The sequence below is a fragment of the Mauremys reevesii genome, linkage group 1, assembly GCF_016161935.1.
Source record: "Mauremys reevesii isolate NIE-2019 linkage group 1, ASM1616193v1, whole genome shotgun sequence".
In the NCBI taxonomy this organism is placed as follows: Eukaryota; Metazoa; Chordata; order Testudines; family Geoemydidae; genus Mauremys; species Mauremys reevesii.
Window position 1 is genome coordinate 266772128 of NC_052623.1, and position 11965 is coordinate 266784092.

Below are 11965 nucleotides of genomic sequence, written 5' to 3' on the forward strand. Positions count from 1 at the left end.
TGTCAGGGGTATTGATTCAGTGCATTGGGAGAGTTGATCTGCTCTTGGTTACACTTGTACAAGCACAGTGGCTTCAATATATTTGATTAAAGAAAGGTCTCTGTTGATCATAACACCCATTATTCTAGACAGCCTGAAGAGAGAGATGGGCAAGGAGGTGTTTCTCTCCTGATCAATTCCCAGGGAGCAGCTGGACTGCATTACATATGGTGGGTTAGGGTTAACAATTTGCCCTTCCTCCCATGATGACTTCATTCTTGTGAGTGGGCCAGGTCCTGAAGTCTGGACAACAAACAGAGACCAGTGCTGACAGAAGAGCTCACGCTATGACTAAAGATCTTCCCTGGTGCATGCTGTAGGAGGAAAGAGATGGGTAGGAAGTGGGGTGGAGAAAAGTGGGGAAAGAGACGGAGGAAAAGGAGATTGGGTGGGTGAGTGGAATCAGAGGAAAATAGTGACAGACAATAAGGCTTTGGGCCTGAGTCTCCACTCTAACCAAGGTATGCCATACAGAGATAAGAAGCAGGGGTGCAAAAGTGACTATGCCACCTACAGTTTATTTTCTTTGTACATCCAGGGGCCTGCCTATCTGTCTCCTGCTGTAAATTAGAGGAGACTCAAGGCTGTTCAAATTTACACTCAGCTACAGTGGTGGCCTAGGGCCTACTTAGCTATTTTCAGCTGCTGGAGGGCAGCGTATTCCAGCCATGCTCCCTCCCACCCCCAGCACACCCCCTACAGGGGGGCCTGTAAAGGGAGTGGCATAGGCTGGCTCTGTTTTCCAGGGTTACTCACCTGTGGGGAAAACTGTTGCCTTATGCCCCCTCTATGGCATAAGGGGACTGAATTGTACCAGAGCATTAGCTCCCTAAATGGAATAAAAATAGGGGGGGGGGCAGGGCAGTGAGGATGACTCAAGAAAAGACCTGACTGTAAGGTTAATAGAGGTGTGTCTACATTTCAGCACTGCACTTTAGGGATATTGCCCTGGCAGAAAAGGGTCAGGTGCCTGTTTGGGAGGGTGGCTTTGGGCTAGTGTCAGCCTTCAGGAGGGAAGCTACCAGCATTTTTCTGCCTGATGTGAATACTGTTTGAAATGTTGGCATAGGTGGCTGCAGTTAATAAGTCAGGTGACCTCTGTTGGGCATAGTAGAAGCATGGTTGGGTGGATAGATAAAGCATTTGTGTTTCAGCTGGGCCAGGTATCATGTGCAACTTGACTTCCAAAAGGGAACCCTCTCTTCCTTCTCAAACCCCACCTCCCCCAAAATGGGGCACTCAAGAGACCAAGGCAGGTGTTGTGAATGAATTAATCCCCTGGATAGGGGTGGGGGCAAGGCCTGGGACTGAATGAACATAGAGACACCCATCCAGGAAAGGGAGGTTTATGCAAGGCAAATTTAGAGTTGGTGGTGGGGTAGCAACTACAGGAAAAACTTACTGACTAGGTGATTATTACTGCAGATAAGTTTAAAAAAAAACAACAAAAACAGGGCTTTGATATTGGACACTGGTCCCCTACACCCATGAGCACCCACATAGTCTCAATGACAGAAATCCTCCAAATCCTCTGAGTGTTTTGCAGCAATAACAGATAAGTGAATGTTATGATTGTTAGACACCCTGCTGGGCAAAAGGAGAACATGGAAGAGATCTGTCTGGTTCAGCATTGGAAGAGTTAGCCACATCCAGCACATGAGCACAGAGCAGTTTTCTCCTCAACCCAAAGCACCGCTGCCTGCACACCCAGCTCTGGAGGTGTGTAAACTGCAGCTTCCAGAATCCTCTAGCACCTGCAGCAGCAATGGTGGCATAGATTACACTGCAGATCCTGGTGTAGGGAGACTGGACCATGCAAAACTACAGCTCCCAGGATTCTTTGGTGACCAATTGCAAAGATGTAACATGGTAATTAATAGAGTTTATATTATTTCAAAGTACTCTACAGCTATCAGCTGAACAGTGCTGACCAGAGAAAGGCCCCCAGACAAACCCCATTATTCTGGGACCCCTGGGATTTGGGGAATGTTCAGAAAGATCCCATAGCTACCCACATTGAGCCCCAGTGAAATGCAGCTACCAGTGGGGTGGAGAGCACCAGATAAACTACAGATCCCAGAATCCTCCAGTGCCCACACCTGCAGTGGCGTCTCCAGCTTGGGAGGGACGGAGAGGGAGAGGGAGAGATGAGGATGGAAGGAGGGGAGGAAACGCAGGCTCCAGAGAGGGTGTCTTTGAGCTGGGAGAGCCACCCGCCGCAGCCCGCAAACAGCAGCCGGGCTAAGTGGGTCCGGCTGAACGTCGGGGGCACGGTTTTCCTCACCACCAGGCAGACCTTGTGCCGGGAGCAGAAATCGTTCCTCTGCCGCTTGTGCCAGGGGGAGGAGCTGCAGTCAGACCGGGTAAGCGGCGAGCTGGCTCCTGCTGACCGCCCCGCCTTGGGCGTGTGCCTGCGGCTGCCGTGTGCCCGGCGGGGGGGCCGGAGCCCTGACCGGGGTGGGATCAAAGCACAGCGCAGGCCGGGCTGGGAGGAGCTAGCCCCGGCGGGGAAGGCGAGGTCCTAGTGCAGGATCAAGAGGGAGCTGGAGAGACAGACTGATGGACGGCGCGCACAGGGCCAGGGGTAATTGGCATGAGACCCCTTCCCTGTCCCCCCGGGGAACTCACTCCCGGCGTTCCATCCAGCCAGAGCCTCTTCGGGGGGTTTGGCCCGTCCCCTCTGGGGAATGGGGGGAGTTTCTGGCTTAATGGTGGGGACCAAACAGGCCTGCTACCCCGATGCTGTGTGGCACACACAGCACCCGTCTCCTCTGCTTCCTCGCACCAGCTGTCTGGGACGCTTTGCACCGGCCCCACAAGAGGCGCCCCCCTTTCTCCCACTTTCTGGGTTTTGGATTAAAATTATTTTTGGTTTGAAATTTAAGGTATTTTAAGGTTTAAAATGTTAAATGACAAAGTCAAAATTGAACTGAAATGTTTTGATCTCTCTGGTTTGAATGCTTTTATTTTTGAATTTTCCATTCACAATTTTTGTTTTGTTTTGAGATTTTGACTTTTCATCCCAATTCAGGGTGGAAAAAATTATTGAAATCTCAAAAATTCTCATAAGACTGGAAAACTGTTTCCTGACCAGCACTAATCATTATCCCCATTTTTCACAGGGAAAACAAGGCACAGAAAGTTTAAGTGAATTCCCTAAAATCAACAGCCAAAAGGACCCAGGTTTCCTCACCTTCAGTCCTGTTCACTGGACCAAAGGAGCTATAGAAATTAGGGTGACCAGTTGTCCTGATTTGTATAGGGACAGTCCTGATTTTGGGGCCTTTTTCTTATATAGGATCCTATTACCCCCACCTCCATTCCGATTTGTCACACTTGCTCTCTGGTCACCCCAATAGAAATATAAACCAGGATTACTACAGTTCTTGTTTTATTATAGTCTGTTGTCTAGAGAAGTTAGGGGCAATGGCAAGTTTCCCCGCTGGGTTCTTCCCATCATGGCTTGTCTCTATTGTTAGGATGAGACTGGTGCATACCTTATAGACCGGGACCCCACATATTTTGGACCCATCCTGAATTTCCTCCGTCATGGCAAGCTGGTACTGAATAAAGACATGGCTGAGGAGGGTGAGTGTTGAAACCCAGAAAACTCCCTTTTAACACCCAATCCCTCTCTTAGAGGTGGGTTACAGTAGGTGCTGTTAACTCCAGTTTCTTGACCATATCCAATTCTGCTTTCTAAAAAATCCCCCCCAAGTGGCAGGCCCTCTCCCCTGTGCTAGGATTTTTGAGACAGCTATGTTTGGAGCCCTCATCCCCGGGAACTCTTTGTGCCCCATGTGCCGTACAATAAAATGAATGAGAATTGGGAGAAAAAGCTTGCTGGAGTTTCCCCTTGTCGCTAGTGATGGTATGATATTATGATAGGGTGAACCCATGCTGATTCAACCCTGTGCGCACTGATTTCCTCACCAGTGCTCCACTATTTGGAGCATGAAGCTTTTGTCACTGGGGCTGGGAAAGGAGTAGCTAGAGGGGGAGGGATAGCTCAGTGGTTTGAGTATTGGCTTATTAAACCCAGGGTTGTGAGTTCAATCCTTGAGGGGGCCACTTAGGGATCTGGGGATTGGTCCTGCTTTGAGGAGGGGCTTGGACTAGATGATCTCCTGAGGTCCCTTCCAACCCTGATATTCTATGATCAATTCTATGGTAATGATGCCCAGTAGGATCTCTGATGAATTAACAAGTAGGAAATGGATGGCCTTCCCTGGTTTGAGCCCTAAGTGACTGAGAGTGCTTCATTATTGATTTCCTCCCCAGCATGCCATTTCTCCCAGTGTATGAGAGAGGGACCAATGGGGTGGGAGAATGAGAAGCTCTGAGGGAATCTCAGGGTATGTCTACACTATGGAAACTATGCTGGGCATGAATATGCTGTCAGAAAGAGTTTTCCTGTCATTGCAAACAAAGTTAGCTTTGTTGATGGAAATCCACTTCCATTGGCAGAGCTGCATCTACATTAGGGGTTTTGTCAGCATAGGTATGTCGGTCAGTGGTGTGGTTTTTTTTCACATCCCCGACTGACATAGCAATGCCAGTATAACTTTTCTGTGTACCCTAGGCCTACCTGGGATGGTTGGGGGCAGACAAATCTCACCTGCTTGCCTTGTCTATGTACTGATCTCAAGAGGGAACTGTGTAGTCACTGAATGCTGGTTCCTAGGCATCGTTTTCCCTTGTGGACACATAAGGTGCCCCGCACCCTCCCTCTTACAAAACATGATCATGTGTGTCTCACGGGAGCAGACAGATGCAGCTACTGTAGGTTAATGAAGTGAAACACACATCTTTGTTTACTTGCTTTGGGGTAAAGTGGTATTCAGAGATCAGCAACAGGCCCAGGATGGGGACCAGAAGACTAGGCTCAATACCTACAACAATAACCAGGATTCACTCCCAAGTGGATAGCACTCAGTAACTGAGGGATCTGGATTTAATCCCTGCTGAACAGAGCCCACAGGACAGTAACCAACAGGGCAAGAATGAGCCCTTATGTAGCTAGGGGCCTAATTTCATTCTAGTTCATAGACACTCTGGGTCAATAATCAGGGTGCCTGGGTTCAGTGTCCAAAAGGTAGAGCCCTGAACCTGCCCTGGGAAAATAACCTGCAAGCCTGGGTAGTGTCCTCCTCCTGGAATAACAGCCAGGGTAGGGATATGGGTGCACTTCCCAGTAGGATGAATCCTGGGAACATTAACCAGAGAACTAGGGTTCTGTCTCCAGTTGTAGAACCCTGACATCGTAACCAGGTTAGTCACCCCTGCGCCTCCCCTTGGGACAGTAATAAAGGGGGCCTGAATTCAATCCCCAGGTGTAAGAGCTTCCAGGCAGCAGAGAACTGTTAACGTGGGATGTTGTGGTGTCCCTTCTCCCCAGGGCAGAGTGTTCTCCGTAGAGCCATGTGAATTCCTGAAGCAGCCAGACGGGGCTTTCCCTTCAGGAAGCTCCAAGTACTGGGAAATGGGCCTAAGAAGGATAAATACTTATTCCCATGTCTTTTACACTCTCTGTGTTTCTAGGGGTTCTAGAAGAAGCTGAATTTTATAACATCGGCCCTTTAATCCGAATAATCAAGGACAGACTGGAGGAGAAGAACTACACCGTAACACAGGTCTGAGGGGAAATGGAGAGAGAAGGCTGGCGGGAGGAGGGGAGGGGATGGAGAGCTAGAAGAGAGGTCAGATATGGGAGGGACAATGGGGAAGTGCCGTGGAAAAATAACCCACTAGTGGGTGGGTGTTACTGATCCCTCTCTGTGCCTGTCTGCAGGGGATATGAGTTGTTACAGCCCCCAGCCACAGAGCTTAAGCTGTAGCAGCCAATCCTTTTAGTTCTGGAGGTTCCTGGTTTAATTCCTGGAGTGTCAGCCCAGCTGGCCCTCTCACATAAATGGGAGGTGTTTGCTGGCACATAAATACACAGGGATGATTCCACTGATACATGCTGTGTCATGAAATCTTCCACCAGCAGGAAACCATCGTTGTAGTTAAAATAAAATGGAAGTCCCAGAGGTGGCACTGGATGCTGTGCTTGTCTGATCTAGAAGGGTGCTATATCCTGAACCTCCAGACAGGGCATTAGCTGCAGGGGCTATTTCAGTGTGGGAAGGGGATGGTTGGTGGAAGGTGCATTGTCTGTGTGCGCCTGCAACTCCAGAAAGAAGCCAGCCTGGTTTTTTTAGTGCAGTATCACTGTGGGAGGCCAGAGGGATATTGGTGGAGAGTCACTGAGGCATTAATGCTGTGGGAGGCAGAGGGGATGTCTGTGGTGGGGAAATTCTCTAAGGCGTGACTCCTCCATCTTTGGCTGTGATTGCCTCCTTCAAATCGCTCTTTAATACCATTTGTTCCAGGAATAATAAGAGTTAAAAATTGTTTGCTATTTGCGTTACCGTAACACACACTGAAATTAGAGCCCTATTGTGCCAGGCACTGTACAAACACGATTAGAGACAGTCCCTGCCCCCAAAGAGCCTGCATTCTAAATAGACAAGAGAAAGGGTGGGAGAAAAACAGGCTTATTACCCCCACTTTGCAGATTGGAAACAAACACAGAGAGATTGTGGTTTGGTTTTTTTCCCCCAAGGTCACTCAGGAATCCTGCAGCAGAGCTTCTACTTTGCTTCACCAGTAGTCTCTCCATAGTCTCTTTCCTTATGCAGTGATCCCATGTCCGAACTTGGGTTACTTTTTGTCTTATCTGCCTTAGTTTGTGAACTCCCTGAAGCAGATACTGTGCCTCCACACTTGAGCACAGTGGACATTTATGGCACTATATCAGTGGTTCTCAAACTTTTATACTGGTGCCCCCTTTCACATAGCAAGCCTCTGAGTGTGACCCCCTTTATAAATTAAAAACACTTTTTTAATATATTTAACACCATTATAAATGCTGGACATGAAGCGGGGTTTGGGGTGGAGGTTGACAGCTTGTGACCCCCCATGTAATGACCTCCTGACCCCCTGCGGGGTCCTGACCCCCGGTTTGAGAACCCTTGCACTATATCAATGGCTTTCATTAACAATAACAAATGCAAACTTCCTGTAAGAATGAGCGTGGCCCATGCTGGGTGCTGGACCCTTCCCCATCTCACGGTTGATCCTTTTAATCCACGTGCTCTACTGCTGCACATGAGATGTGATCCCTCAGAAACCTTTGTCCTCTCATACCACCCCTTTTTGGGCAGGGCAATATGAAGTTGGGTTGCAAGGCCCTCATTTTTATAATCCCAGCCACAGGTATATCAGCTTTTGTCACAGAATAACATTCAGAATCTTTTGAGGGTACATAGCCACTTTGCTCAATTTCCTGCCAGAACATCTGCCCCGAAGGCAGAGTTCCTCAGCAGCGTGCCTCACTTTCCTCACAGGTGCCTCCGAAGCATGTGTACCGGGTGCTGCAGTGCCAGGAAGAAGAGCTCACTCAGATGGTTTCCACTATGTCAGATGGATGGCGCTTTGAGCAGGTAGAGCAGGATGTGTGGGCTAGAAGAGGAGCTGTGTGCTAGAGGAGAGACAGGGAACATGCTCTAACACCAAGGCGCCAGAATACACCACTTCCACTGTGGGTATTGTTTACTCACCAGGTACAGTGCCAGTAGATCCCATCTCTCTGCCACCTCTTCTCTGGGGAGCTTGGAGGAATCTCTGTGAGGTTACAGTGCTTTGTGTTACAGCAGCTCCACCCCCAGTTCTCTGTGTCACAGCCTCTGTTTAGTCCTCAGTCCCTCTGGTTTCTTGATGGGAGTAGCACATAAGTATCTGACTCCATGCTCCCTGAAGGCGTTGTCCATGTCCCGGTTCCCAGTGAGAAGTGGACGTGTAGCGAAGCATGTGTGAGATCTTTGACTTTCACTTTTTTTCACTTCCAGCTGGTGAATATCGGGTCATCCTACAACTATGGGAATGAGGACCAGACAGAGTTTTTGTGCGTAGTCTCCAAAGAGCTGTACAACTCACCCAATGGCCTGAGCTCTGAGCCTAGCCGCAAAGCCAAGGTGAGACCAACCTGCACTTCACCATCCCTGTTAATGGCTTGTCTTCATCACCATAAGAGCCTCTTCTCTGTTTCCTCCCTCCCCCTCAGCGGTGGGCTAACCAGGTGGTGAAATGTCATGGCCTGTCCCTTTGTTCAGAGTCATGAAGTGCTACTCCTAATGAACAGGACCTTGTGTGTGTGGCAAATCACTATAACAAGGTACCCCTGTCCTTCTCGTGCCTCCCCAGTCTGCCTCCTCATCTCTCTTCCTACCCACGCTGAGTGTGTCACTATCATGAGACCCATTGGTGTGTGAATACCCATAATGCTTTGCAGTGGGTACCTTTATTTGCTGACTAGAGGACCATATCCTCTTTCTGGAGAGTAAGGAACGCTTTCTCCACTGAGTTGTGGTGTGTGGAAATGGGAGGCGCCCTCCTCACCGTCAGGCCAGAGAGGGAGGGGAGAAACTCCCTTGGGCATGCTTTGGTAGATACAGACACACACAACATGAGAAGGACCAAAATCCATTGATCCCCGACAATCCTCTGCATTTCTGTGTGTGGAGACGTACTTGCCTGATTCCCATGGACAATCCCCGCTCAGGGTTCCAGAGGAAGCCTGAATTTCTCTGAACCCTAAAGGTCTTCAAGCCATTCCTCCCTATACCCAAATCTGGCCGCTGCTTTGAGCCCTTGCGCATGAGCAAGAATCACTATGGCAGGTCTTGCAAGTATCGCCGATCTTTCTTCCCTTTGTACTGCATGCTGGGCTGCAGAGCACAGAGGAGGATCCAGAGGAGGAAGAGCAGGAGGAGGAGGCAGAGGAGAAAGGTGCATCAAATCCCTGAGGAAAATAATAATAAAAACCCAACCATAAAGCCGTCTGTTCCCGTCTGGTGAGAGTCCACACAGCTAGTGTCAGGGAAGCACTAGGGACGGGGCTGAGGGAACCACTCCAGGGAGCAGTGGATGCAGTGGGGCTGAGGTCTCAGTGGTAGAGGCGGGAGATCTGTTACACATGGCTGCTACTTTATATTTAACTTTTTATTTTTTTTTATTTTTATTTGCAGCAAATTAATCTACTCAGGATTCTGCCAATTCTTTCTCCTGTCCAGATTTCCTCTCCTGCTCCCTTCCCACCCATGGGGTTCTTGTCACCTCTCTCCTACTTCCTCCCTTCCACACAGTCCTTTCCCCAAGAATCCCTCCCTCTACTCCCCTCTTCCCTCACTCTCTCTCCTCGTGCACCTAGGTTCCTGCCTCCCCTCCCACCTTCCACTCCTGGGGTCCTGTGTGCTCCCTGCTCAGGATCCTGTCTCCTCCTGCTCCTCACTCTTCCTCCTCTGCAGGTATGGTACCTGTCTGCACTCTCAGACATGACTCTGAGCTCTGCATGAGTGACTCTCATCTCCTCCCCTCTTATGGATCTGGTCCTGGTTTGTAGGTCTTTGGTGGGGGCAGGGAGTGGTTGATTCTTTCCTTACTCTGTGCTTTTCTGATTCTCTTTATGTGTGTCTGATTTTTTAAGCAGGCCTTACAGTTCTGGACTAGAGGCTCTGGTAGCAGAAGGAAGAGCAAAGCTGTGAGACATTGAGAGGGATGGGAACCAGGGCAAGGAAGATAGAGGGGGAGCTGGGGAGAGTGTTGTATTTCTGTCTGGCATATGTGCACACAGGACTTTTCCTCAGCAGCTTCTGTTTAATCCTCCTCTTGATAGCTGAAAGAATATTTTGCATGAGGATTTCCATATATTTCCCTGCCTTTAAAAGAAGCCTTTGCCAGCTGGGTGTTTCCCAGCAGATTCTGACAGGGTAAGCGTTCTGGGGGTGAAAATAGAAACTAGGCAGCTCTGTGTGAAGTGCACCCTAATTTTTGGCAGAGAGAGAGAGAGAACGTTGGCTCATCGTCCTAGCTGTGGGGTGGAGGAGGTGAAGGGGGTGAGGAGGCCTGGAGGAAGGAGCCTTGCTTCTCTCTTTTTAGGGTGCTTACAGGATTTGTGCCAAATTGGAGGTTCCTGAACCCCCTCTTCCCACACCCCTAAGATTAGGGGGAGTCATTGGTTCTCTGGTATTTGCCAGGTTCTCTCCATCCCTCTGTTTAGGGGTCTCTCAGCCCTCAGCTGCGGGGCCTGAGTATTATACTGAGTCAGTATCTTTTACTCACATGGATTTTCCTTCCTCTCTCTTTCTCTCCCTCCCTCCTTTTTCATGTCTCTTTCTTTTCTGTTCTCTCATCACTTTGCTTTTCCTCTTCCTCTCGATTTGTGCTGCTCTCCCTTTCTCCTCCATGCTTGATTTCTCTCTGCCTTTGGTTTTGTTCTTTGTGTCTCTCTCGTTTTCTAGTTGTTACAAGCCAGAGGCCTCAGGATGTGATACCAACGATCAACTCCAGCCTTTTAATTTCCATTTAAAATCTTTATTTTTGTACTGTAGTTTATGGCAGCCCTCTGGGGGAAAGCGTCGCAGCGACTCCACTCCTCACCCTCAACTTGTTGCCTTTGTTTTTAAAGTTCTGTTTTGGAATATCGTTTCTGAAGCTCACACCCGCATCCCCCCTGAGAAAGGCAGATACCCCCGCCTGTGTGTCTGACTTGCTGCAGAGGATGTAATCCACACCCTGCATTCTCCCCAGGCCCACAGAATTCCCCTTCTTTAGGGTCACAGTCAGTGCTTAATTTGTGCCAAGGCTAGGCTTGGCAGCTCATAGGCCCGGCACCTCTGGACTTGCCGCATCAGTTTTGAAAGTAAATCATTGCTTGAGCCCCGGCACCTCTTTCATACAAATTAAGCACTGGTCACAGTGACCCCTGCTGGAGAGGACAGAACTCAGCAGCTACACGCTTCCTTCCTACCCCCACCTGCTGACTAGATTCAGGCCTGTGTGTTTGATTTACTGTCAGAGCCACTGTTGGGGAGGGCAGTTGAGCTGTGCTTGTCACCAGGGGGCAAATGAGGAATCCCTGCCTCTTTCCAGATAGCCTGTACTTAGCACAAGGAGAAAAGGGGCAGCACTGACCCTTTGCTGGGTAATATACACACAGAGGCCCTGCAGTGAGAGGTTTAATTTCAATGGGGGAGAAAGAGGCAGGAATATAGCATGGCGTACCTGGCTTCTGATGTAGCTTCTGACTGTTCTAGGAAGGAGATGCCTGCCAGTGCTTCTAGGCATGGGATGTTTCCGCTGTGTTATAACTCCTGAATAAATGTCACTGTCCATTACTGGCTGTCTCCTCTCGTTTTTGCCACAGCACTTTGGTGCTCATGGGAAGGACCCGAGAGCTAGGATTGAGGCCTTAGATTAATTGCACGAGGACATTAGAACTCATCCGCTCAGAGCCAGTCTTCCTTCCCCACCCCTTTGTTCAGGACTGGCAAGTGAGGCAGGATGTGTGTGTGAATGGAGTCCCTGTACCCAGCACTCTGTAGGCCAGGAGACTTATGGTCCCAGTGGAAATGTTGTTGGGCTAAGGAAGCTGTGTCCATTGCTCACTCGGCCCAGGATAAAATTCATAAACACACATGATACAAAAGTTGTTTGCTGGGTGCAGCTCAGCCTGGAGGGTTGGCCCTGGCCTTTGCTCCTGGTCACCTATTCTGACCCTAACATACCTAAGTACTGATATTTATTGCACACATTGTCTTCCATTCTTAGGGGCGGAAGGGGATGTTCTCCTGGTTCCTGGCTAAAGTGACAAAGACATTCCCACAGTCCCAGGGAGACTGGCTGGGCTTCCCTTTACTGTCTGTGTCGTTCCCCAAGTGTGTACAGCAGGGCTGATGGGGGAACTTCTTCCTGTTGCAGTTCACACCACAGTGATGAGCACTGTATAAGCACCCGCACAGATTACAGATGGTTCATGCTGTCCCCAGGCTGTAGCTGAGGGGGAGGTGTTGGTCTCTTTTTGAGGTTCTCTAATCTGGTCTCA

At 49.4% G+C, this 11965-nt stretch overlaps 1 protein-coding gene across 10 annotated transcripts; it reads left to right on the top strand.

The window, feature by feature from the left end:
* Positions 1-2130: 2130 nt before the first annotated feature.
* Positions 2131-11832, top strand: KCTD17 (potassium channel tetramerization domain containing 17). 10 transcript variants are annotated; one of them, XM_039520765.1, is made up of 7 exons: positions 2134-2402; positions 3519-3627; positions 5581-5672; positions 7431-7526; positions 7932-8057; positions 8817-8936; positions 10383-11258. In XM_039520765.1, exons 1-6 carry the CDS (start codon positions 2187-2189, stop codon positions 8886-8888), a joined length of 711 nt encoding a protein of 236 aa, XP_039376699.1. In that variant the 5' UTR covers positions 2134-2186; the 3' UTR covers positions 8889-8936; positions 10383-11258. The 10 variants fall into 10 exon arrangements, 8 of the variants coding, with proteins under 8 accessions (XP_039376695.1, XP_039376696.1, XP_039376697.1 ...); XM_039520761.1 differs by lacking the exon at positions 8817-8936 and having other exon boundaries at positions 2131-2402; positions 9111-11258; XM_039520762.1 differs by lacking the exons at positions 8817-8936; positions 10383-11258 and adding an exon at positions 11692-11832 and having other exon boundaries at positions 2132-2402.
* The last annotated feature ends 133 nt before the right edge of the window (positions 11833-11965 follow it).

Bases quoted from the DNA above. Each gene is read 5' to 3' on its own strand.
- KCTD17 (XM_039520761.1), top strand. From the start codon at position 2,187: ATGAGGATGGAAGGAGGGGAGGAAACGCAGGCTCCAGAGAGGGTGTCT. The intron at 3,628-5,580 runs GTGAGTGTTGAA...CTGTGTTTCTAG, and splicing joins TAAAGACATGGCTGAGGAGG to GGGTTCTAGAAGAAGCTGAA. The intron at 8,058-9,110 runs GTGAGACCAACC...TTTTATTTGCAG, and splicing joins AGCCTAGCCGCAAAGCCAAG to CAAATTAATCTACTCAGGAT.